The sequence below is a fragment of the Macaca thibetana genome, chromosome 19, assembly GCF_024542745.1.
Source record: "Macaca thibetana thibetana isolate TM-01 chromosome 19, ASM2454274v1, whole genome shotgun sequence".
NCBI lineage: Eukaryota > Metazoa > Chordata > Mammalia > Primates > Cercopithecidae > Macaca > Macaca thibetana.
This window is the reverse complement of record NC_065596.1, coordinates 38548119-38571738: the sequence shown is the minus strand read 5'-3', so window position 1 is coordinate 38571738 and position 23620 is coordinate 38548119. Positions and strand designations below refer to the sequence as shown.

At 48.8% G+C, this 23620-nt stretch overlaps 3 protein-coding genes across 4 annotated transcripts in view; 1 reads left to right on the top strand and 2 right to left on the bottom strand.

Annotated features, from left to right (window-relative positions):
- The window catches only part of ERVK3-1 (endogenous retrovirus group K3 member 1), a 226536-nt gene that overhangs the window by 11192 nt on the left and 191724 nt on the right, over positions 1–23620 (bottom strand). The window lies entirely within an intron of this gene.
- Positions 1–23620, top strand: part of ZSCAN18 (zinc finger and SCAN domain containing 18) — a 407087-nt gene that overhangs the window by 194046 nt on the left and 189421 nt on the right. The gene's annotated exons all lie outside the window — the stretch shown is intronic.
- ZNF8 (zinc finger protein 8) lies at positions 331–22194 on the bottom strand. The gene is made up of 4 exons (XM_050768633.1): positions 21997–22194; positions 14703–14829; positions 14335–14430; positions 331–9516 (listed from the first exon to the last, which is right to left on the bottom strand). The coding sequence occupies exons 1-4, from the start codon at positions 22060–22062 to the stop codon at positions 8078–8080; spliced, it is 1728 nt and encodes a 575-aa protein (XP_050624590.1). The 5' UTR covers positions 22063–22194; the 3' UTR covers positions 331–8077.

The following is a 23620-nucleotide window of genomic DNA, read 5'->3' as shown; positions in this document are numbered from 1 at the left end:
ACCTTGGAGGACATGCAAATAACACTGGAAATGGACTTGGCTGTTGCCTACAACTTGTATGTAGGGGGCTCTCATAATTGGGGCTCACTGATACAGGAAATTTTAAAAAGTAACTTGGAAATGTATGTGTGCGCTACAGCCACCTTCCAGGGACCTTTATCTTACATCTTTGGTATTGTTGAGTTAAAGCTGTTTTACACTCAACTGTTTCTGTCAACTGAACACACACACATACACGAGTATATATAGAACAAGTATGAATATGACCAAGACACACAGTCTCTGCTCATGTGAAGATTGTGTGGGGGACGCAGACAGTAAACAATGAAAGAAATTATCAAACTTACTTTAATTTGAAAGAGTTAAGATTTTTGTTTAAATTTATTTTTTGAACTGGTAATAATTTTACATGTTTCAAAAATTCCAAAAATATAGAAGGATAAAGAATGAAAATTATTCCTCATCACTCTCCTCCCAATTCTCCTGGCCAACCACTATGCTTGACAGTTTTACCCTTTCAGAGATTGTGTGTACATATAAACAAATGTTTCTTATTTATTTATTTATTTATTTATGAATGAGATGGAGTTTCGCTCTTGTTGCCCAAGCTGGAGTGCAATGGCACAATATTGGCTCACTGCAACCTCCACCTCCCAGGTTCAAGCGATTCTCCTGCCTCAGCCTACTGAGTAGCTGGGATTACAAGTGTGCACCACCACACCTGCCTTTTGTATTTTTAGTAGAGATGGGGTTTCACCATGGTGGTCAGGCTGGTCTTGAACTCCTGACCTCAGGTGATCCACCTGCCTCAGCCTCCCAAAGTGCTGGGATTACAGGCATGAGCCACCCCGCCCAGCCTGTTTCTTCTTTAAATAAATGGAAACATACTCTACAGTTTGACATCTTGCTTTTATCTACTTAACTATCTTGGAGCTCTTTCTCACATTAGCATAGTTTGAGGATCCCTAATTCAAAAATCTGAAATCTGAAACACTTCTGGTCCCGAGCAGTTTGGATAAGGGATACTCAACTTGTATATAAAGAGTTTTCATTTTTAAGGCTATGATCTCCATTCCACCGTAAATGACTTAGCCAGTTCCCCATGGTGGACACGGAGGGTTGGTTCCAAATTCTGACTTTTAAAATTAATAGCATAATGAAAACCATGTACAAACAGTCTGCACACATACAAATGCATGTGTAGGATTCATTACCAGCAGGTTTGCTTAGACAAAGGGTTTATGTATTTGTAATTTACATAGTGGCTGATAAACTGCCCTCCACAGAAGTTGTATCAATTCACATTCCCACTGGAAATGTGTAAGAACCCCTCCAATGCCCCCTCTGAGAAAACTCCAGGCTGGTAAAATACTGGGTGGAGAGCACATTATTACAATCCTCCTGAAAGTTAATTTAAAAAGCTACATGAAATTCATAGAGAAAATAATCAAAATATAGTAAGCATATGTTACAAGAGAACTAGAAGGGATTCCAAATTTCTAAACACAAGATAACTATACACATATATATTCCTCTGTGTGTATGTAAAATTTAGTGTACACTATATGTATGTGTAGACACACATGTATATTTTAAGAAAAATTGCAACGAAAATTAGTAAAATCCTAATGGTAAGGACCATCTATGGATGGCTAAAGTATAAGGAATTTTACACAAGTTTTCATATATATATATTTTTACTTTTATGCATTTTCCAAGTTTTGCTACAAAGAACTCACATTACTTTTACAAACAGAAAAAAACATGTCTTTTCCCTAGTTAACAGTAATTTCCACAGAGGAGTTTCTTCTCTGTTTCAAAATATCTACAAGGAAATCAGTAGGAATATCATGTTTAGAAAATGTGAACTTAAATGAGAAACAGAAAATATGCAAAGATCTGAAACACTTCTGGTCCCAAGCATTTCGATAAGGAATATTCAAGCTGTATATAAAGAGTCTTCATTTTTAAGAATATGATCACTATTCCACCATAAATGACTTAGCCAGTTCCCCATGGTGGACAAGGAGGTTGTTTCTAAATTTTTACTTTTAAAATCAATAGCATAATGAAAACCATGTAGCCTGCACACATATAAATATATATGTAGGATTCATTCCCAGCAGGTTTGGTGAGACAAAGGGTTTATGTATTTGTAATTTAGAGACTGATAAACTGCCCTCCACAGAAGATGTATAAGAACTCTCCCACACCCGCTTTGAGAACTCAAGGCTCGCTGAGTTCCGGTTGATTGCTTAATCCCAGCTTACCACTCAGTGAGGCTGCTATAACCTCAGCCAACCCCATGCCCTCTCAGAGAAGTATCAACTGTGACCCCTTCAGGACTGGCCGTTTTGGGGGCCAAGGTGGAGGGAATGAGGCAATCACAGGCCTGACTTCCACAGCTGTCTAGAACCATGCTGTCACTGTTGGTCCCACTGCTTCAGAGGGTAGGGGCTTTCCTGTCTGGATTCCCAAGCCTGTGCCCCAAACTGCTGGTGGAGCAGAAAGGAGGAATGATCACGAATAGGGTTTTGGTACCAGACTGTTTGGTTCACGTTCTGGCTGGGCTGCTTGGTAGCACGTTGCTTCTCCTCTTAGGGCCGTCCTGCACTGTTGGTGGTGGTGGGGATGAAATGAAGTAAGCAAATCTGAAATGTTTACATGGCAAAATCAACAGGACCTCTAACTCCACGGAGTGGGGAAGGGGAGAGGTCAAGAAGACTGATGACTGATTTTCTGGCTTCCATGAAGGGTTGGCGAGTGGAAACAGCCTCCAGGAAAGGGATCAGGGAAGCAGAGACTAGTCTGGGTGGAAAATGAGTTTTGTTTGGGGTGGGCTGGGTCTGGGGAGCTTTCGGCACACCTCGGGGAGCTGCCCAGCAGCACACAGCAGTTGTCTGGGTCCGAAGCCCAAATCTCAGAAGCACCAGACTGATTCGGGAGTGAGCAGCACAAAGCTAGGGATGTGGATGACACCTGGGGAGGGCGTTGAGCACCAGGTGGACCCTGGGACAAGACCCCAGGGACCCCAACGTTTAGGAGGGGTGACGGGAGGTTGAGAAGTCCCTGAGGAGTTGGAAGGAACCCCACAATGCAAGGAGATGGAGCTTTGCAAAGAGGTTAGCAGGCTTCACAGTCCTGGGGATGAAGAGAGACGACACCAGAGGTGGTGCCCTGGACAGTGGTTGCAGTGGGTTCTGTGAAGCAGTAGGGGCGGACAGCGGGTCTGAGGTGTGAGCTGCCACCAAGGGAATGGGGAGCACAAGCAATTCTCCCAAGAGCTTGAAGGAGAAAAGCAGCAGATACGGCTAGCTGCCTCCATCATCCACTTCCCAAGACTTCTCTCCTACCTGTCTCCACCACAGAGGTTAGCAAGGTAAATACGAGGTTTCTAAGCCCCGCTGTTATTAGGGGTGGCCCCCTGACCCATCCGTGGCCAGTGAGACTTAGGGGGCCATGTGCTGCAGGCTTCTGGGAATGTTTTTCCTTTAAACATCATCAGAGATAAGTGTTGGCCTGCCCATTCCCTTCTTTCAGTCTTCACTGTGGATGCAAGGGCTGGAGCCATAGTAGTCTCCCCGTGATCACGATGGAAAGGTTGAGAGAACTGCAGAAAACATTGGCTATTACACAGCTGAGCCACTGAAAAGACAGCCTTTGAACAAAGCCTAATCTGTTTAAGCCATGGTCAGCTGGGTGCTGACATCAAATTCTAACTCCACGACTTCCTAGCTTGGGCTGGTTACTTTTATTCTAGTTACTACTAACTTTTGTCCTGTGCCTAATTTTGACTATCTGTAAAATGGTACTAACTCACAGAACAATTATTGTGGCAGTGTCTGAGGACGCAGCATTTAGCTATGCGAATGGAAGGTTATCTAAGGAGATAGAAGTGGCGCAGGTCAAGGTAGGAGGCCAGAGTTGCTGTGAAAAGTGAGCGCTGACACGGGCAATGTTTTGAGGACAACCCCAAAAAGGTAAGTGCAGAGAAACGAACCTGGGCCATCCACAGTGTCCTGTTGAACCTCTAAAGATGAACCACAAAGCTGGCTCTGGCATCCTGGAAGCTAGCTCTGCTTTGATTGAATAGCTGAGTTGTCACACTCCCAGCATCCAAAAAGCAAGAATGGACATGGGAAGTTCTGATGCTAATGAGTTCCAATGCTCAAACATTCCAGCACGGTTATTCAAATTGCTGTTTGGCAGGGTGCAGTGGCTCACATCTGTAATCCTAGCACTCTGGATGGCCAAGGTGGGAGGATCGCTTGAGCCCAGGAGTTTGAAACTGGCCTAGGCAATGTAGGAAAACCCCATCTCTACAAACAAGAAATTTGCTGTGTGTGGTGGTGCACGCCTGTAGTACCAGCTACAGGGGCGGCTGAGGCAGGAGAATCGCTTGAACCTGGGAGGTTGCAGTGAACCGCATGACACAGCAAGTCTCTATTTAAAAAAAAAAAAGAAAAATTCCAACCAAATGCACTGTGTGGATCTTGTTTAGATTATGATTACCGTGGCCGGGCGCGGTGGCTCAAGCCTGTAATCCCAGCACTTTGGGAGGCCGAGACGGGTGGATCACGAGGTCAGGAGATCGAGACCATCCTGGCTAACACGGTGAAACCCCATCTCTACTAAAAAAAATAAAAAAAAAAAAAAACTAGCCGGGCGAGGTGGCGGGTGCCTGTAGTCCCAGCTACTCAGGAGGCTGAGGCAGGAGAATGGCGTAAACCCGGGAGGTGGAGCTTGCAGTGAGCTGAGATCCGGCCACTGCACCCCAGCCTGGGCGACAGAGCAAGACTCCGTCTCAAAAAAAAAAAAAAAAAAAGATTATGATTACCGTGAAACAAATAGAAAACAAAACAAAATTTATGAGGCAACCCAGAACATTTGAACACTAGATATTTGATATATGTTTAATGTGATAATGACAATATAGTTCTAGTTGAGATTTAACAAAATTAATTTTTCCTGTTTCATCACAGAAAGTCAGTGAAAGTAGGCCAGGCGTGGTGGCTCACGCCTGTAATCCCAGCATTTTGGGAGACTGAGGCGGGCAGATCACTTGAGGTCACAAGTTTGAGACCAGCATGGCCAACATGGTAAAACTCCATCTCTACTAAAAATACAACAATTAGCCAGGCGTGGTAGTGCGCACCTGTAATCCCAGCTACTCAGAGGGCTGAAGCAAAAGAACTGCTTGAACCCGGGAGGTGGAGGTTGCAGTGAGCCAAGATTGTGCCACTGCACTCTAGACTGGGCGACAAAGCAACACTCCATCTCAAAAAGAAAAAGAAGGCCAAGTGCGGTGGTTCACACCTGTAATCCCAGCACTTTGGGAGGCCAAAGTGGGCAGATCATGAGGTCAGGAGATCAAGACCATCCTGGCTAACACGGTGAAACCCCGCCTCTACTAAGAATACAAAAAATTAGCCAGGCATGGTAGTGGGCGCCTGTAGTCCAACTACGCAGGAGGCTGAGGCAAGAGAATGCCGTGAACCCGCGAGGTAGAGGCTGCAGTGAGCCAAGATCGCGCCACTGCACTCCAGCCTGGGCAACAGAGTGAGACTCCATCTCAAAAAAAAAAAAAAAAGAAATTAAGTGAAATTCTTTTTTATTTACTGCAATGCCCAGTGGAGAAGAATATGAACACCCTCAGGGCTACTGCCCTGCTTTGAACTCAGGCTCGGCAGTTTTACCCGCCATGGCTTTCACACTATCAGGGCACAGCAAAAATGCAAAATGACAGCTTAGTATGATTGTGAAATGGTTTTGTCCCAGTGGAGGAACATCGTTATATATATATCCAGGGCAGGAGAGTGTGGGGGAGGTAGGTGGGTGTACCAGCAAAAACATACTACTCATGTTTGAAAATGTCCACAATAAATCCTTAAAGGTTATTCAGAAAAATAAGTGGCTGGGCACAGTGGCTCATGCCTATAATCCCAACACTTTGGGACGCTAAGGTTCGAGACCAACCTCGGCAACACAGTGAGACCCTGTCTCTGCAAAAAATAAAAAAAAAAATTAGGAATGGTGGCGCATGCCTGTGGTCTCAGCTACTTGGGAGGCTGGGGTGGGAGGATCACTTGAGCCCAGGAGGTCAAGGTTGCAAGTGACCAGTGATTATACCACTGACTCCAGCCTGGGCAAAAGAGTGAGACCCTGTCTCAAAAAAAAAAATACTAATAGTAACAATAATGGATTATCTTCCTTATTTCACATCAGTTATGAATGCTGCAAAACAGTAAAGGATGTACTAAAAATACATCATGTATAAACTAGCTAATGACACCATTTGTTAAAATCAACCTTATATGATTTCTAGTCCAGCCCTGATCAATCAATTTGAAGTTTTTTGGTTTTTTTTGAGACAGAGTCTTGCTCTGTCACCCAGGCTGGAGTGCAGTGGTGCGATCTCGGCTCACTGAAACCTCTGCCTCCTGGGTTCAAGCGAGTCTTGTGCCTCAGCCTCCCCCAGGTAGCTAGAATTACAGGCACGCGCCACCACACTTGGCTAACCTTTGTATTTTTAGTAGAGATAGGGTTTCACCACGGGTCCAAGCTAGTCTCAAACTCCTGACCTCAAGTGATCTGCCCTCCTCAGCCTCCCAGAGTGCTGGGATTACAAGCGTGAGCCACTACACCCAGCTTGAAGTTTTAAAAATGTCAGCTGCATTTCTGGGCTGGGTTTATACCCAGGTGGCTTCTCTACCTTGGCACTACTGACATTTGGAGCTAGAGAATCCTTTGTTGAGGAGCCGTCCCAGGCACAATAGGATGTTGAGCAGCATCCCTGGCTTCTACCCGCTACATGACAGTGGCACCCTTCCTCCAGGCACAGCAACCAAAAATGTCTCTAGATGTCACCAAATGTGCCCTGGAGGCAAGAGCACCACCAGTTAAGAACCTCTGGCTCAGCTGGGCGTGGTAGCTCATGCCTGTAATCCCAGCACTTTGGGAGGCCGAGGTGGGCGGATCATGAGGTCAGGAGTTTGAGACCAGCCTGGCCAACATGGTGAAACCCCATCTCTACTAAAAATACAAAAATTAGCTGGCTGTGGTGGCGGGTGCCTGTAATCCCAGCTACTCAGGGGACTAAGGCGGGAGAATTGCTTTAACCTGGGAGGCGGAGGTTGTGGTGAGTCAAGATTGCGCCACTGCACTCCAGCCTGGGTGACAGAGCAAGACTCCATCTCAAAGAAAAAAACAAAAAAAAAGAACCTCTGGCTCAGAGCAACACCAGATGTTTTTCAAGAGGAGCTGTGACACTCCCCTGCAGGGAATGCTGTGAAATTTCATGGGGGCTAGTCATGTAAGTGGGTTGGGGGTGTGGCTGAAATGTGGGCAGGAGCCATGCATGCTGCAAAGATGGTGAGGAACAGAACTGCCCCCAGTGGACCACATCAACAGATGTGGAATAAGCAGTTTTCAGGGTATGAACTGAGAACCTAACTTGACTTCACACATAAGCACAAGCTAATTGCTGCATGCCTGGAATTTACCCAGAATTTCCCAGAAATGCAATAATAGCACATTGTGTTGTTAAAAACGTTTCCAGGAGTTGGTTACTACTTTGGAAGGTCACGTTCCATGTGGGAAGGCCCCTCACAGTATTGCCATGGTCAACATCATACCCTCTACCAGTCCACAAGCAACAGGCTATTGTCCTAGGTCTCCTGGCAAAATTGGGCCCACAGTGACAAGGAGAAATAGTGCACCAAGTCAGTACACGTTACTCTACAATTTACTCTACCATAAATTACTTTCATTTTAATGATCCTTTACAAAATGGGGTTGCATACTGATTTCTTGACATTACACAGGTGGGTAGGTTATATTACCTGTGAACTCACTGTGCTGTAATGGAAGGAATGTCACAAAAGATGTCGCCAAAGAGGGCACTGAGTTTGACAGATTTGGACCAACCAACCTTGGGTGCTTGGGAAGTGTCATTTCCTCAGAAAGTCAGAAGTCACCAATGACATTTCTACCCCCAGCCCCTCTTTTCATGAATACGCTATGTGGACTTACCACATTTTTGTACCTGTGGTTAAAAGTCATCAGCAAAGTTTCTCTCCTATGTGGATTCTCTGATGTCAAATAACATGGAAGCGCCCACAGCAGGCTCTTCCACTCCAATAACGTGCACGGGGTTTTTCTCTTGCATGATTTTTTGGATGTCGAACAAAGCCAGGGCTCTGCTTTCCGGCTGCCCTGCCTTTGCTCCGCCTGCAGAGCTCTTTCTGGAGTTCGAGTGTTCATGCTGAACTAGGCGTGAGTTCCTGCTCGAGGACTGTTCACGCCGCCGGTTTCGCCCATGAGGCTGCTCCTCTCTGGTGTGAGTTATCTGGTGCCGGATGAGGTGAGAGCTCTGAATGAAACACTTCCCACACTGATTACATTTGAAGGGCCTGTCGCTCTGATGAGTCCTCTCATCTTGACTCAAAGGTGGGTCACAGCCCAGGGCTTCTGTCCATTCATGCTTCGTGAGAGCTGGCGTCTGCTCAAAGATCAGCCTCTGGCGGCACTCAAAAGGCTTCTCCCCTGCGTGCTTCCGCTGGTGCTGGGCCAGGGAAGAGCTGTGCCTGAAGCCCTTCCCGCAGTGGTTACACTCGTAGGGCCTCTCCTCGGTGTGAGTTCTCAGGTGCAGGAAAAGGCAAGTGGTCCGAGAGAAGGATTTCCCGCACACGCTGCAGGTGTACGGCTTCTCCCCAGTGTGTGTTCTCTTGTGCCGACCCAGGGAGGAGTTCTGGTTGAAGGCCCGCCCACAGTCCTGACACTCATAGGGCTTCTCCCCAGTGTGAATCCTCCGGTGGACGGTAAGGTGTGTACTATGGCAGAAAGACTTCCCACATTCGGCGCACTTGTAGGGCTTGTCTCCAGTGTGGATACGCTCGTGCTGAACGAGGGAGGAGTTCTGGCTGAAGGCTTTCCCGCACTCCTTGCACATATAAGGTCTTTCTCCCGTATGAATCCTCTTGTGCACAGTGAGGTGTGCGTTATGGTTAAACGACTTCCCACAGTCGGTACATTTGTAGGGTTTGTCCTGCGCCTGGTTTTTTGTGAGCTCCGTAACTGGAATGGCCTGACTGGAAGCTCTGTGACAGTCACTGTTTTCACCGGGCTGTTTTCCTGGGGAGCCTGTCTGCTGATTGACTAAGCTGGAGTTGTGTTCTGAGTCTGTAACCTGTGAGTCGTCAGTATAGAAATACTCTCCTCTAGAGATCTCCGGGAATGGATGTGGGCTTGAACTCAGGACGCAGTTTTCCCCGAGTCTGAGAGTTTTGTAGCCTTGATCTTGAACTGGTGCTTCCTTGAGGCCAAATTCCAACTGCTTCAAGTTACTCTGCTCCTTGAGTGCCAGACCCTGGCTCTGACACTCCCCGTCTTTCCCTAACGTGGTGGGATAAGGAGCACCTGTCGGGAATCCTTCCCTTCCTGTGACACGGGATGGCTCCTCTTCAGGAAGGCCCTCTTCCTTGCGTGATGCTTGGCTTTCAGATGGAGGCTCCCAGCCTGAAAGAAAACCCAGAGATCTCTGAGCTGTTGGGAGAAAACAAAGGAAGGGGGACAGGCCTCCAACACCATAGGCCTGATATTGAACTGGGGTCCTAACCAGCTGCCCTGGCAAGTCCCCGATTCTCTTCTTACTTTAACATCAAATACGGCTTTGCTCATTCAACAAACATTTATTGGGCACCTGCTGTGGGTCATGCACTGGCAATGAAGTGAAGGTATGAGTTCCCTGTTCACTGCTGTAACTTAAAACACACTTCTTATCTCATAGTTCTGGGATGCAGAAGTCCTACAATCAAGGTGTTGGCAGGGCTGGTTTCTCCACGGGAGGTTCTGGGGAAAATCCTTGCATCTTCCCATTCCTAGAGGCCGTCTGCATTCCTGGCCCTTTCCGTCACCTCTGGAGCCGAGTACAGCATCTTCAGATCTCTCTCACTCACCTCTGCTTCTGTTGTCACATCTCCTTTTCTGATTCTGACCCTCTTGCTCACCCAGTATCCGAGATAACCAGTTCTGGGGATTAGGACAGGGACTCTGTTATAAGCCAGGCTCCCCTGCTTTCCCCAAGCCCTCTCAAGCCCTCTCATCTGCTCTCGTCCTGACCAAAATACACGTCATGTGTTCATTCATTCCGGGTCCACCTCACCACACTAGAATGTTCACAGCCAGTGCCTAGAAATGACAAGTAGTAGAAGCTCAAAAATATCTGTCTCAGTGAATGCTGAAGGAACGTTTCAAGGGAATGAATGAACGAGAGCTTGACAACAGGACAGATGCTGGAGCAGCTGAAGCTGGCCAGGTGCCAGGCTTCCTGCTCAGTCACCTCTGGCCCCCAAATATGACTCTCTGGCTAGGTCCGGTGGCTCATGCCTGTAATCCTAGCACTTTGGGGGGCCGAGGCGGGAGGATCACTTGAGGTCAGGAGTTCAAAACCAGCCTGGCCAACCCTGTCTCTACTAAAAATACAAAAATTATTTGGGCATGGTGGTGCACACCTGTAGTCCCAGCCACTCAGGAACCTAAGGCACGAGAATCGCTTGAACCCAGGAGGCGAAGTTTGCAGTGAGCCAAGACCACACCACTGCACTCCCGCCTGGGCGACCAAGCGAGACTCTGTCTCAAAAAAAAAAAAAAAAAAAAAAATTGACTCTCTACAGAGCACCCAGAGGTTTCTTCTAAAATACAAGTCACTTCACACAAAAATTTATACACTATGTTCACAGCAGCACTGTTAATTAACAGGCAAAAATGGAAACAACCCAAATGCCCCTCAACAAATGGATAAGCAAAACATGGTCTATCCACACAATGGGACATTATTCAGCCACAAAAAAGAACAAAGTAGTGACATATGCTACAACATGGATAAGCTGGAAAACATTATGCTGAGTGAAAGAAGCCAGATACAAAGGTCACGAATTAGAAGATTCCATTCATATGGAATGTCTAGAACAGGAAAATCCGCAGAGACAGAAGGTAGGTTACTGGTTGGCAGCGGATGGGAAAGACAGAGAGTGACTTCTAATGGGTGACTTTTGGGTGACTGCTATGGACTGAATGTCAATAGCAAAATTCCTGTGTTGAAACCCTAATCCCCAATGTGAGGGTATTTGGAGATGAGGCCTTTGGGGGGTGATTAGGTCATGAGGGTGGGGCCTTTAAGAATGAGATTAGTGACCTTATAAGAAGAAATACCACAGGGCTTGCTTCCTCTCTCTGCCATATGAGGGCACAGAGAGAAGGCGGCCTTCTGCAATCGAGGAAGGGGCCCTTACTAGGGCCTGAATCAGCTGGCACTGTGCTCTTAGAATTCCAGCCTACGGAACTGTGAGAAATAAATGTCTGCTGTATAGGACACCCAGGCAGTGGTATTTTGTCATGGTACCCCAAGCTAAGATGGTGATGACATGTTCTGGAATTAGATAGTATAGATGCACACAATCTGAGAATATACTCAAAACCACTGAATGGTACACTTTAATAGGTGAACTTACGGTATGTGAATTGTATCTCGATAAAGCTATTATGCAAAACCAAACAGACCCACCCTCTTCCCCACTGCAAGCCAGTCCTGGTCACTCCTCTATTCACTCTGCAGTCACTTCTGAGGGTGGATATGACCCTGTGCCCTTCTCCACCATGCCCTGGCTGGCCTTACCTCCTGACTCTTGCCCCAAGCCCACTCTGCGCCACATGGTTCCTCACATCCCTCCAATGCATCCCCCATACTCCCTCCTGGGGCCCTGGGCACCTGCTGCTCCCTCTGCCAAGAACCCTCATCCCCAGACATCTGCCCACCTTGCTCCCTGTGCCCCAGCTTGAGTCACTTTCTCAGAGCGGCCTCCCTGCCAGTCCTGGGGCATGAGTGCCCCACCTCGCCCTCCCCAGGTGCCTTTTCCTTTACAGCCTCATCACGGCCTGGCACTGGCATCCATCTCTCAGACTTCCATCTCCCAGATGCTGAGTGAGGGCTCAGCCTTTCCTGTCATTCTTTGCTGCATCCACAGCACAAACAGCAGCACATGGCAGGTCCTCAGGAACATCCACAGCACAGGCTCGTGAGCCAGGAGACTGGCTGAGAGACAACATGGACGAAACACGGAGACTGAACACAACACTGTGACCCTGGCCAAGACTAACGCTGCCTGCTGGGAGAGTGCAGAAGAGCATCCGGAGGAGGCGGACTTGAGAACACTAGTGGGGTGAACTGGCCTGGCCAGGAACAGCAAAGAGCGCTGAGATTGAGACAGGCTCCAACTCCAGCCTGACTCCCGGCTGCCCAGAACGACTCACTGAGCCTGGCACTTGGGAAGCCACGGAGTCTCTGGAGAGAGGGTGAGCAGCTGATGAAGAGAGGAAATGGGAGAAGAGCTGGGACTGCAGTCAGCCAGGAGGTGACCTGCAGCAGGGGAAGCTGAGCAACCACAAGAGGGAACCAGTAAGGAATGATGCCAGATGAGTGACAGGGGCCAAGGAGGGGCTTGAGATCGCTCAGCCATCCCTGAGCCCACAAACCCCTGTGAGTGCACTGGGAGTGGGAGCTGCCTGGACAGGGATTCTTTACCATTATTTTATTTTTGAGGCAAGGTCTTGCTCTGTTGCCCAGACTGAAGTGCAGCGGCATGATCTCAGCTCACTGCAACCTCTACCTCCTGGGCTCAGCCTCCTGAACAGCTGAGACCACAGGCATGCAACACCACACCCAGCTAATTTTTTCGCATTTTTTGTAGAGATGTGGTTTTGCCAGGTTGCCCAGGCTGGTCTTGAACTCTTGGACTCAAGCGAACCACCTGCCTTGGCCTCCCAAAATTCTGGCATTACAGGCGTAAGCCACCATGCCCGGCCTCTTTTCCTTTATTTTTTTAATGCTCTGTTGCTCAGCCTGGAGTGCAGTGGTGCCATCGTAGCTCACTGTAGCCTTGAACTCCTGGGCTTAAGTGATCCTCCCCACTCAGCCTCATAAGTAGTTACGTCTACAGGCACACACCACCATGCCAGATAACTTTAAAATTTTTTTGTAGAGACGGGGTCTTCTTCTATTGACTAGGCTTCTCTTCCTTAAAAATAATTTAAAAATTTACACTCTCTTTAATCATGTGGTATGCTGAATAATGGCCCCTCAAAGATGTCCCCATCCCAATCCCTGGAACCTTATGTGGCAAAAGGAATATTGTAGCTGTGATTAAGAATCTTGAAATGGGCCAGGCGCGGTGGCTCATGCCTGTAGTCCCAGCACTTTGGGAGGCCAAAGTAGGTGGATTGCTTGAGCCCAGGAGTTCGAGCCCAGCCTGGGCAACATGGTAAAACCCCATCTCTACTTAGAATACAAAAATTACCAGGACATGGTGGTGCACACCTGTAATCCCAGCTACTCGGGAGGGTGAGGTGGGAAGATCACTTGAACTACGGAGGTCAAGGCTGCAGTGAACCATGATTACGCCACTGCACTCCAGCCTAGGTGACAGAGGGAGACCCTGTCTTAAAAACAAAACAAAACACAAAACACAAAGAATCTGGACATGCAAGAATGAAATAGAGAAGATGAAGAGCAGGTTCACACATTAGAAACGATCCCACAGAAAGGACAAGCTGAGAAGGATGGTGAGAGAGGGAATGACCTGGAACCTAGAAAGGAAGATGAAGCTGAGAGGGAGGAAGGGGTGGGATTCTCAGCACTGGAGCAGAGGTGATGACCTCTGAGCTTAGAAGATGGGGAGCTCAGGTGAGAAGGCTATGGAGCACTGTGCAGAAAAGATTTAACAGGGCAGGCCTGAGACCAGCATTCTTAGGAGAAGCCTGTTCACAAGGTTAGCCCTTGGCTGCAACTGAGAATTTGGATTTGGGGATGGTTCCCACCACCCTAACTGATGAGAGTGCACACACTATGTGGTTTATTCTAAACACTGGCTTTCTCCTGGTAGCCTGGAACCTTGGTCTGTGCTAGGCAGAGAGTGTCTATGTGACAGCCTCAGTCAAAACTCCTAGCACTGAGTCTCTGACGAGATTCCCTGGTAGAGTTCATGTCTCATGAGGTGTCATACCCGAGTGCTGGGGAGCCTGGCACATCCTGAGTGACTCCACAGTGAGGGGACCCTGGAGGCTCATGCCTGGCTTCCTCTGACTTATCCCCATGCGCCTTTCCCCTTTGTTGGTCTCACTATACTGAGAGCTGTCAGCGTGACTTGATGCTGAGTCCTGTGTACTCCTAGTGAATGGGGTGGTCTTCAGGACCACCAACCACCACTCTTTCCATGAAGTGCGTCTCCAGTGACCTGCCGGGCTGCTCCCATTAGCTGCTCCCACAGAGGGGGTTCTCACCTGGATGGCAGCCCTGGATGGTTCCTCTCTCGGCCGCCCATAGCTCGGTCCCTTGCTCCAGCTGGGAGATGACTTCAGGCTTCGGAAGCTCAGGACCTGGAAATGGGGAAAAACACAGGAGGCGAGGGGCTGCTCGGGACAGAAACAAGCCCGGGCTCCAGACCAGACTCCCGACTGAGAGGACATGTGGGCACCTCACAACACGGCAAAGTCGGTGAAGCTCTGCATTGTGATGGAAAAGGGCAGACCTCCCTCTTCATGCACTTCCCACAGGGAGTGAGGACCCAAGGTCAGGTCCTCACACCAGAGGCCCCAGGACTTATAACCCGGGGAGAATCAGCTGTCGCACCTCGCGAAGCCGGTCTTACCTATGGAGAGCAGGTGCCCAAAGGTCTCCAGCATCACGTCACGGTAGAGGATCCTCTGGGTAGGGTCCAGCTGCCCCCATTCCTCCTGGGTAAAGTCCACAGCCACATCCCGGAAGGTCACTGGTTCCTGAAACATCACACACATTCTCAATCAGCTGGACTATCTCCATCAGTGCTTTCTGGCAGAGGAAGAATGGAAAAGGAGAAAACAGGCAGGCCCGTGTCACGAGAGACTGCACGTTATGAATGATGGGAGTCAGGTTTCACTGGGCACCTATTAGGCCACTACACATAGGTGTGGGCTGTACAGTGAGGACATGTGAGAGGACACACCAAACCAACGCCAAGCAGAGCTGACCTACATCGTCAAGACAGATGAGGGTACCAGCAGAGCGTGGCCTAAACCACCAATTTGCAGGTTTTAAGTAAAACAGATACTGTTTTAGGATAGTGTGTTACACAGCAGCTAACTAATACACTCACTAACACTTAGATACAAAGTGAAATTGGCTGGGCGTGGTGGCACATGCGTAATCCCGGCTACTTGGGAAGGTGAGGCAGGAGAATCACTTGAGTCCAGGAGGCAGAGCTTGCAGTGAGCCAAGATTGCACCACTGCACTCTAGCTGAGGCGACAGAGCGAGACTCCACCTCAAAAAAAAAACGTCCAAAGGGAGGTTCACCATCCTTCCTGAAAAGAGAAGGACATGAGGCTGGGGTCAGAAATTCACCTGCTTTCAGGGCAAAGCAGGCTCACATGACAGAAGTGGGCCAGTTTCAGAACCCACACTCACCTGTGAGTGGTGGGACTGGAGGTGAGAGGCAGCATGGACCTTGTCTGAAGGAACAGCCGGGACTCAGAACTGACTGAGTATGGGAAAATACAGGCCCCTTTGTCAGAACTGCTCATCTCTAAAGAGAAGCTGAAAATTAGGTCAGATTTTTATGTGAAAAATTATTTTTCTTTTTGAGGTAGAGTCTCGCTCTGTCACGCAGGCTGGAGTGCAGTGGTGCCACACCTCCGCTTACTGCAACCTCTGCCTCCCGGGTTCAAGTGATTCTCCTGCCCCAGCCTCCCTAATAGCTGGGACTACAGGAGCGCATCACCACGCCCAGCTAATTTTTGTGTTTTTAGTAAAGATGAGATTTTACCATGTTGGCCAGGGTGGTCTCAAACCCCTAGCCTCAAGTGATCCATCTGCCTCAGCCTCCCAAAGTGCTGGGATTACAGGCGTGAGCTGCTGCACGTGGCCTTTATGTGAAGAATTCTGACTTTTATAAGTTGATGCAACATTACCTAAAATGTGTCCCATAAACAAAGCCCTTCTGCAGCCATGCTTGAAAGCCAGATATTTCTGGATCAGAGTCTTGGCTCAGTCACTTCGTCCTCAAGAAGCATCTTTGCTTCCCAGTTTCCATATCAACAAAGCATCACCCCTTGGGGGCTGTATAATGATTAAGTGGTTTACAAACACTTCCTACGGGACATCTGGATAGCCACATGGAAAAGAGTAAAGATAGTCCCTGTCTCAGCATATTTTCTGTTGCTGTAACCAATTATCACAGACTGGATAATTTTTTTTGTTTTGTTTTTTTTCCTCGAGATGGAGTCTTACTCTGTCAATCGGGCTGGAGTGCAGTGGCACAATCTTGGCTCACTGCAACCTCTGCCTCCTGGATTCAGTTCATTCTCCTGGCTCAGCCTCCTGAGTAGCTGGGACTACAGGCACATACCACCAAATCCAGCTAATTTTTGTACTTTTTAGTAGAGACAGGGTTTCTCCGTGTTGGTTGGCCAGGCTGGTCTCGAACTCATGACCTCAAGTGATCCTCCCACCTTCTCCTCCTAAAGACGAGGTAATTTATAAAGAAAGTTTTGTTCTCTCTCTCTTTCAATAACTTAGATAAAGGAAGTTGATTTCTGGGCTGGGCGTGGTGGCTCACGCCTGTAATCCCAGCACTTTGGGAGGCCAAGGCAGGCAGATCACGAGGTCAGGAAATCAAGACCATCCTGGCTAATACGATGAAACCCTGTTTCTACTAAAAATACAAAAAATTAGCCAGGTGTGGTGGCGGGCGCCTGTAGTACCAGCTACACGGGAGGCTGAGGCAGGAGAATGGCGTGAACCCAGGAGGTAGAGCGTGCAGTGAGCCAAGATCGCATCACTGCACACCAGTCTGGGCGACAGAGTGAGACTCTGACTAAAAAAAAAAAAAAAAAAAGTTTACTTCTTACAGTTCTGAAGGCTAGGAAGTCTAATATCATGGTACTGGCATCCAGTGAGGGCCTTCTTGTTGTGTCATAAGATGGCGGAGGGCATCACATGGTGAGAGGGTAAGACTGTGCCAGCTCAGGTCTCTCTCTCCTTCTAAAGCCACTAGTCCCATCAAGGGAGTCCCATCCTGATAACCTTTTCTAATCCTAAATTTCTCCCAAAGGTCACCACCTTCAAATACTATCAACACATGAAATTTGGGGGACACATTCAAACCAACACAGACTTCTACCTTATACTATATATAAAAATTAACTCAAAACAAATCAGGCTGGCTGGGCAGAGCGGCTCATGACTATAATCCCAGCACTTTGTGAGGCTGAGCCAGGCAGATCACTTGAGTCCAGGAGATCAAGACCGGCCTGGGCAACATGGTAAAACCCTGCCTCTACAAAAAAAAAAAAAAAGAATAGAAAAAAATTAGCCAGGCTGCCTGTAGTCCCAGCTACTTGGGAGGCTGATGTAGGAGGAGTGCTTGAGTCTGGGAGGTAGAGGTTGCAGCCAGCCAAGATCATGCCACTGCACTCCAGCCTAAGCAACCAGAGTGACATCCTGTCCCAAACAAACAAACAAACAAACAAAAAGAGAAATAAAATAAAATAAAATAAAAACAAAGCCATAAATGTAAGAGGTTGGGCACGGGGGCTCACGCCTGTAATCCCAGCACTTTGGGAGGCTGAGGCGGGCGGATTGCTGGAGCTCAGGAGTTCGCGACTAGCCTGGGTAACATGGTGAAACCCCATCTCTACTAAAATATGAAAAAGTAGCTGGGCGTGGCAGCGTGCGCCTGTAGTCCCAGCTACTCAGGAGGCTGAGGCAGGAGAATTGCTTGAACCCAGGAGGCAGAGGTTGCAGTGAGCCGAGATCGTGCCATTGCACTCCAGCCTGGGCGACACAGCGAGACTCTGTCTCAAAAATAAATAAATAAATAAATAAAAATAAAATAAAATAAAAAGTAAGAGCTAAAACTATAAAACTCTTAGAGGAAAACAGAGATAAATCTTTGTTACCTTGGATTTGGCAAGGGATTCTCAGATATGAAACAAAAAGCATAAGCAACAAAATGTAATCAAAACAAAAACTTTTGTAGTTCAAAGGACATTAGCAAGAAAGTGAAAAGACAACTCACAGAATGGGAGATAATAATTGGAAATCACATTTCTGATAAGAGACTTGTATCTAGAGTATGTAATGAACACATACAACTCCGTAATAAAAAGAAAACCCAGTTAAAACAGGCAAAGAATCTGTATAGTTATTTGAAGAATATATAAAAGAAGATACACAAATGGCAAATAAGTACATGAAAAGATGGTCAACATCATTAGTCATCAGGGAAATGAAAAATCAAAACCACAAACCATCAGTGTTGCTGCTAGGTTAAAAAACAAAACAAAACAAAACCACACACACCAAATACTTCAATTTTTTTATTTTTTGAGACAGGGCCTCACTCTGTTGACCAGGCTGCAGTGCAGTAGGTGCAATCTTGGTTCACTGCGACCTCCATCTCCCAGGTTCACGTGATTCTCCCACCTCAGCTTCCCAAGTAACTGGGATTACAGGCATGTGCCACCAAACCCAGGTAATTTTTGTACTTTTAGTAGAGATGGGGTTGCACCATGTTGGCCAGGTTGGTCTTGAACTCCTAACCTGAAGTGATCCATCTGCTGCGGCCTCTCAAAGTGCTGGGATTACAGGCATGAGCCACTGCACCAGGCCCCAAATACTTCAATTTTAAAAGGACATTTCCTTTTAAGAAAAACGTGAGGCCGGGCGCGGTGGCCCAAGCCTGTAATCCCAGCACTTTGGGAGGCCGAGACGGGCGGATCGCGAGGTCAGGAGATCGAGACCATCCTGGCTAACACGGTGAAACCCCGTCTCTACTGAAAAATACGAAAAACTAGCCGGGCGAGGTGGCGGGCGCCTATAGTCCCAGCTACTCGGGAGGCTGAGGCAGGAGAATGGCGTGAACCCGGGAGGCGGAGCTTGCAGTGAGCTGAGATCCAGTCACTGCACTCCAGCCTGGGCGGCAGAGCGAGACTCCGTCTCCAAAAAAAAACAAAAACGTGAGTAGATTAAAAAACACGAAAGAAATGTTAGTACAGGTAGCAGGTGGCTCTGATAGGAAACATACAGAAAGATGCCTTTGGTTGGGAACTGAGGTCTCTGCTCCCGTCTCTGTGTCTTCACTTTCCTCCACTCAGAATGTCCACCAATTCAGGCCGGGCGCGGTGGCTCAAGCCTGTAATCCCAGCACTTTGGGAGGCCGAGGCGGGTGGATCACGAGGTCAGGAGATCGAGACCATCCTGGCTAACATGGTGAAACCCCGTCTCTACTAAAAAAAATACAAAAAACTAGCCGGGCGTGGTAGCGGGCACCTGTAGTCCCAGCTACTCGGGAGGCTGAGGCAGGAGAAAGGCGTGAACCCGGGAGGCGGAGCTTGCAGTGAGCCGAGATCGCGCCACTGCACTCCAGCCTGGGCGACAGAGTGAGACTCCGTCTCAAAAAACAAACAAACAAACAAGAATGTCCACCAATTTTGATACGTGCTTCCCATGCCTCCTGCCCCCACCTCCCATCATCACCCATTCTGCAAGAGTCACTGGTGACAGCCTAGATACCAGGTCCACTGAGTACTGGTCTGTCCAAGCCATGAGAGTTCTCCGTAGTATCATACAAGTCCTTCATGCCTCCTCTTGGCCTCCTTCTTGGAATTCTAGCAGAAGCCCACTCCTTGCTGTCTCATGATGTTCTTTCTGCCCCACATCAGATCCCTCTTGTCTTGCACTTCTGGAGCCTGAAGGGGTGGGGCTGTGCTCAGATGTTTCTCCTTTACACATTCTTCTGCTGCCCAGGCCACCCCAGTATCAGCCAACACCTGGCCACTGGGCCCTAACCACTCCTCTCTTTTCCCCACTGCCTCAGTTGAGCTGTCAGTATCTCCCTTTCCACCAGCCCCTAATGCATGAGTGGGTTTTTTTCAACCCTATGCCAGTCCTGCTTAAAACACGTGAGTGGCTCCTTCTCATCACTGGATACTGGATGGCTCCTCTCAGCCTAGTATGGTAGACTGAGATATATAATGGCCTCCAAGGATATCCAGGTCCTAGTTCCTAGAACCTGTGAATATTACTATATATAGTAAAAGGAACTGTGCAGATGTGATTAGGATTTTCAAACAGAAAAATTATCCTGGATTATCCAGGTGGGCCCTAATTGCAATCACAAGTGTCTTTTTGAGAGGTAGACAGAGGGAGCTGTGACTATAGAAGACATAAAGCAATATGATCACTGAAGCAATATGCTACACTGCTGGCTTTGAAGACGGGCAAAGGGCCATGAGGCAAGGAATAGAAGGTCTGTAGCTCTCACAGAGCCTTGGTAGGGAGGGTAACTCTGCTCATACTTTGATTCCAGCCCAGAAAACCAATTTCAGACTTCTGACCTCCAGAACCATAAGGACAAATGTTGTTCTGAGCCACAAAATTTCTAGTGAATTGTTACAGCAGATACAGATAACCAGATAAAACACTGGACCTTGGAGCTCTCCATTCTGGTCCTTGTCTCCTGTGATGGACAATCTCCAAGATGCTCCCCCACCACCTCTGCCAATGACCTCCAGCCCTGGTGTGGTCCCCTCCAACACTGAACAAGGTTGACTTTGTAACCAGTAAGACACTGTGGAAGTGACAGGAGTGTGAATTCTGAATTCAGGTCATGGAAGGTGTTACAGTTTCTACCTTGCCCTCTCCTGGATCGCTTGTTCTGTGGGAAGCCAGATGCCATGTTGAAAGGATCCCCAGCAGTTCCAAAGAGAGGCCTACATGGAGAACGACTGAGGTCTCCCATCAACAGACATGTGAGTGAGCCATCTTGGAGGTGGATCCTCCAGCCTCAATTAAGTCTCAGGTGACCACAGCTATGCTGACATCTTCACTGTAATTTCATGGGCCTGGACCAGAACCACCAGCTAGGTCATTCCAGTACTCCTAATTGTCGGAACCTGTGAGATCTTTATTGTTGTTCCAGGTCACAAAGTTTTGAGTTACACAGCAACAGGTGACTAATACACTTTCTCTCAAGCCTTTCTTACTGCTCATTCCGTGTCCCTCATCCACAGCAAGAACAAACTAAAATGTGGTAGCATTTCATGCAAATTTGAAGTAACACACATCTGAAAACCTGCAACCTAAGATTATCAAGTCTCACTTTGTGTACCAAATCTGAAATAATGCAAATCCCCATGAACAAACCAACGACAAAAAAAAAAAAAAAAAAAAAGTACATAATTTCAAAGTTGCAGAGCTTGAGGAAGTATAATTATTGTTGTTTCCTGCCAGGCGAGGCAGCACTTTATGGAGAACACAGGCAGCAGCCACTTTGTCTAGAAAGTGGAGCTCTCCTGGCCAGATGGCCCTGCAAGCACTGGCTGCCCTGCACTGCAGCTCTCCCACAGTCTCGCAGGGGACGACCCTGGTAGTCACTCTCATCAAACTCAGTGCGTGGTGACCCATCGTTGCCCCCAAGAGGTCTTGCCCAAGCCCCAGGGCAGGGGTTCCGCGGTGCTGGGGTCCCGGTGGGTGTCGGCTGACTCCACGCGTTAAAGCATCTCTATTCGATGATTCGTGCCACCTGGGCACCCGGCCAACGCTACAGTTACTGTTATCCGTCAACACGAGGACAGACCTTCCTGGAACGGGTAAGGGTGTCGAGGGGCGGAGCCGAACGCGGGAGCTGGGCCTGCCGGATTCTCTCGGGAATGACCGACCCCAGCCCTGGGGAGGACACGGCCGCGTGGAGCATGCGCATTCGGGGGCCTGGCGCCTGGTTGGAACCCCGGTCCCCCCTCTGACCCGCCAGGCTGGTCACCACGCCCCGACCCGCGCCTCAGTTTCCCCACGTGTCAAGGGCTTAACAGCGGTGCCGCCCTCATCGCGCCGCGAGGTGAAAGGGTCAGTCTCAGCGGCAGACGCTTGCCCAGAGCCCGCGGCCGTCGTTATTGTTGTTATTGTTACCTGAAGCCGGGTCGCCGGCGGCCCCACAGACATCACCCCCGCTGCCCCTTCGTCCTCAGGGTCCATGATGGATCGCCCAGTGAAGGACAGCGCCTGAGGTGATCCCCAGACCAGAGAGGCACTTCAGCCAAAGGGGACCACCCGACTCGGCGAACGCCGGACAATGGCGGCCGCACCGGCGACGCGGCGACTACAACTCCCAGTAGGTTGTGCGGCGAGCCACAGCTCTCGGCCAATGGGGGCCTCTGCCGGCCTGGCCTTCGACCAATGGAAGCATTATGGCCGATGGCCAATGGGAGCCTCCACCCGCTGGCGTCTGGCCAATGGGAGCGCTCAGTTGGGGCTGGTGGGGGCGGTGTTGCTCTGGGCTGCTATACCCGCTAGGGTGCGGGCAACCAGAGGCCTCAGTCATGGGTAGGGAGCACGGGCGGACCCCGAGGCACGGCGGATTGTGGGGCTGGGGATCGTTCGCTGGGGGCCGTGCACGTCTCCGCGGGCCGGGCCTGCTCTTCCCGGGAGCTTGCGCGGGAGGAGGCCCGTGGCTGTTCCGCTTTACCCTCTGCTCCGCGGTGCCTAAAACGCACACGCATCAGTCAGGACGACTTAGGGGTTTGTTCATAAAAAAGATTTTGGGGGTAGCGGCTGGAAGTGGGGAGTCTCGGAGCGCGGGTCCTGTTACAGGAAAGGGATCCGATTCAGACCCCAAGGGAGAGGGTTCTGGGATCTCGCGCAAGAAAGAATTCAGGGCGAGTCCGCAGTGCAAAGTAAAATCAAGTGTGTTAAAAAAGTAAAGTTGTGGCCGGGCGCGGTGGCTCAAGCCTGTAATCCCAGCACTTTGGGAGGCCGAGACGGGCGGATCACTAGGTCAGGAGATCGAGACCATCCTGGCTAACACGGTGAAACCCCGTCTCTACTAAAAAATACAAAAAACTAGCCGGGCGAGGTGGCGGGCGCCTGTAGTCCCAGCTACTCAGGAGGCTGAGACAGGAGAATGGCCCGAACCCGGGAGGCGGAGCTTGCAGTGAGCTGAGATCCGGCCACTGCACTCCAGCCTGGGCGACAGAGCGACACTCCGTCTCAAAAAAAAAAAAAAAAAAAAGTAAAGTTGTGAAAGAAGAGCTACTCCATAGACAGTAGGACGTTCCTGAAAGTAAGAGGAGGAATGCATGCACCCTAGGCACAATGCTTGCGTATATATAGGCTAAAAATAGATTCTGGGGAGATGTGCTCTGCTACAAGGGTTTGTGAAAAAGAATTAATTTCTTAATTACTGTATTTTTCAAGAATCTATATTATTTTTAAAGCAAAATTAGGAATGCCTTTATTCTCTAGATACCAAGATTTTTGGACACTCCCAAGTCTGGGTCTGTTTTAGTAAACATTATTAATTTGTTCCCTTAACCGTAAACATCTAGAGGTTAGGAGTACCTACTTTTCTGGGAATGCAGCCCAGCCTCATTTTCCTAGTCCTCACTCAAAATGGAGTCGCTCTGGGTCGAATGCCTTTGACAGTCCTATTGCTTCTCCTTGTGGATGTTCACTTTGTGATGTGTCTTTTCTTTTCTTTTCTTTTCTTTTTTTTTGAGACCGAGTCTCGCTCTGTCGCCCAGGCTGGAGTGCAGTG

Bases quoted from the DNA above. Each gene is read 5' to 3' on its own strand.
- ZNF8 (XM_050768633.1), bottom strand. From the start codon at position 22,062: ATGGACCCTGAGGACGAAGGGGCAGCGGGGGTGATGTCTGTGGGGCCG. The intron at 14,830-21,996 runs GTAACAATAACA...GTGATGTTTCAG, and splicing joins CGCCGGCGACCCGGCTTCAG to GAACCAGTGACCTTCCGGGA. The intron at 14,431-14,702 runs GTAAGACCGGCT...CCCCATTTCCAG, and splicing joins TGGGCACCTGCTCTCCATAG to GTCCTGAGCTTCCGAAGCCT.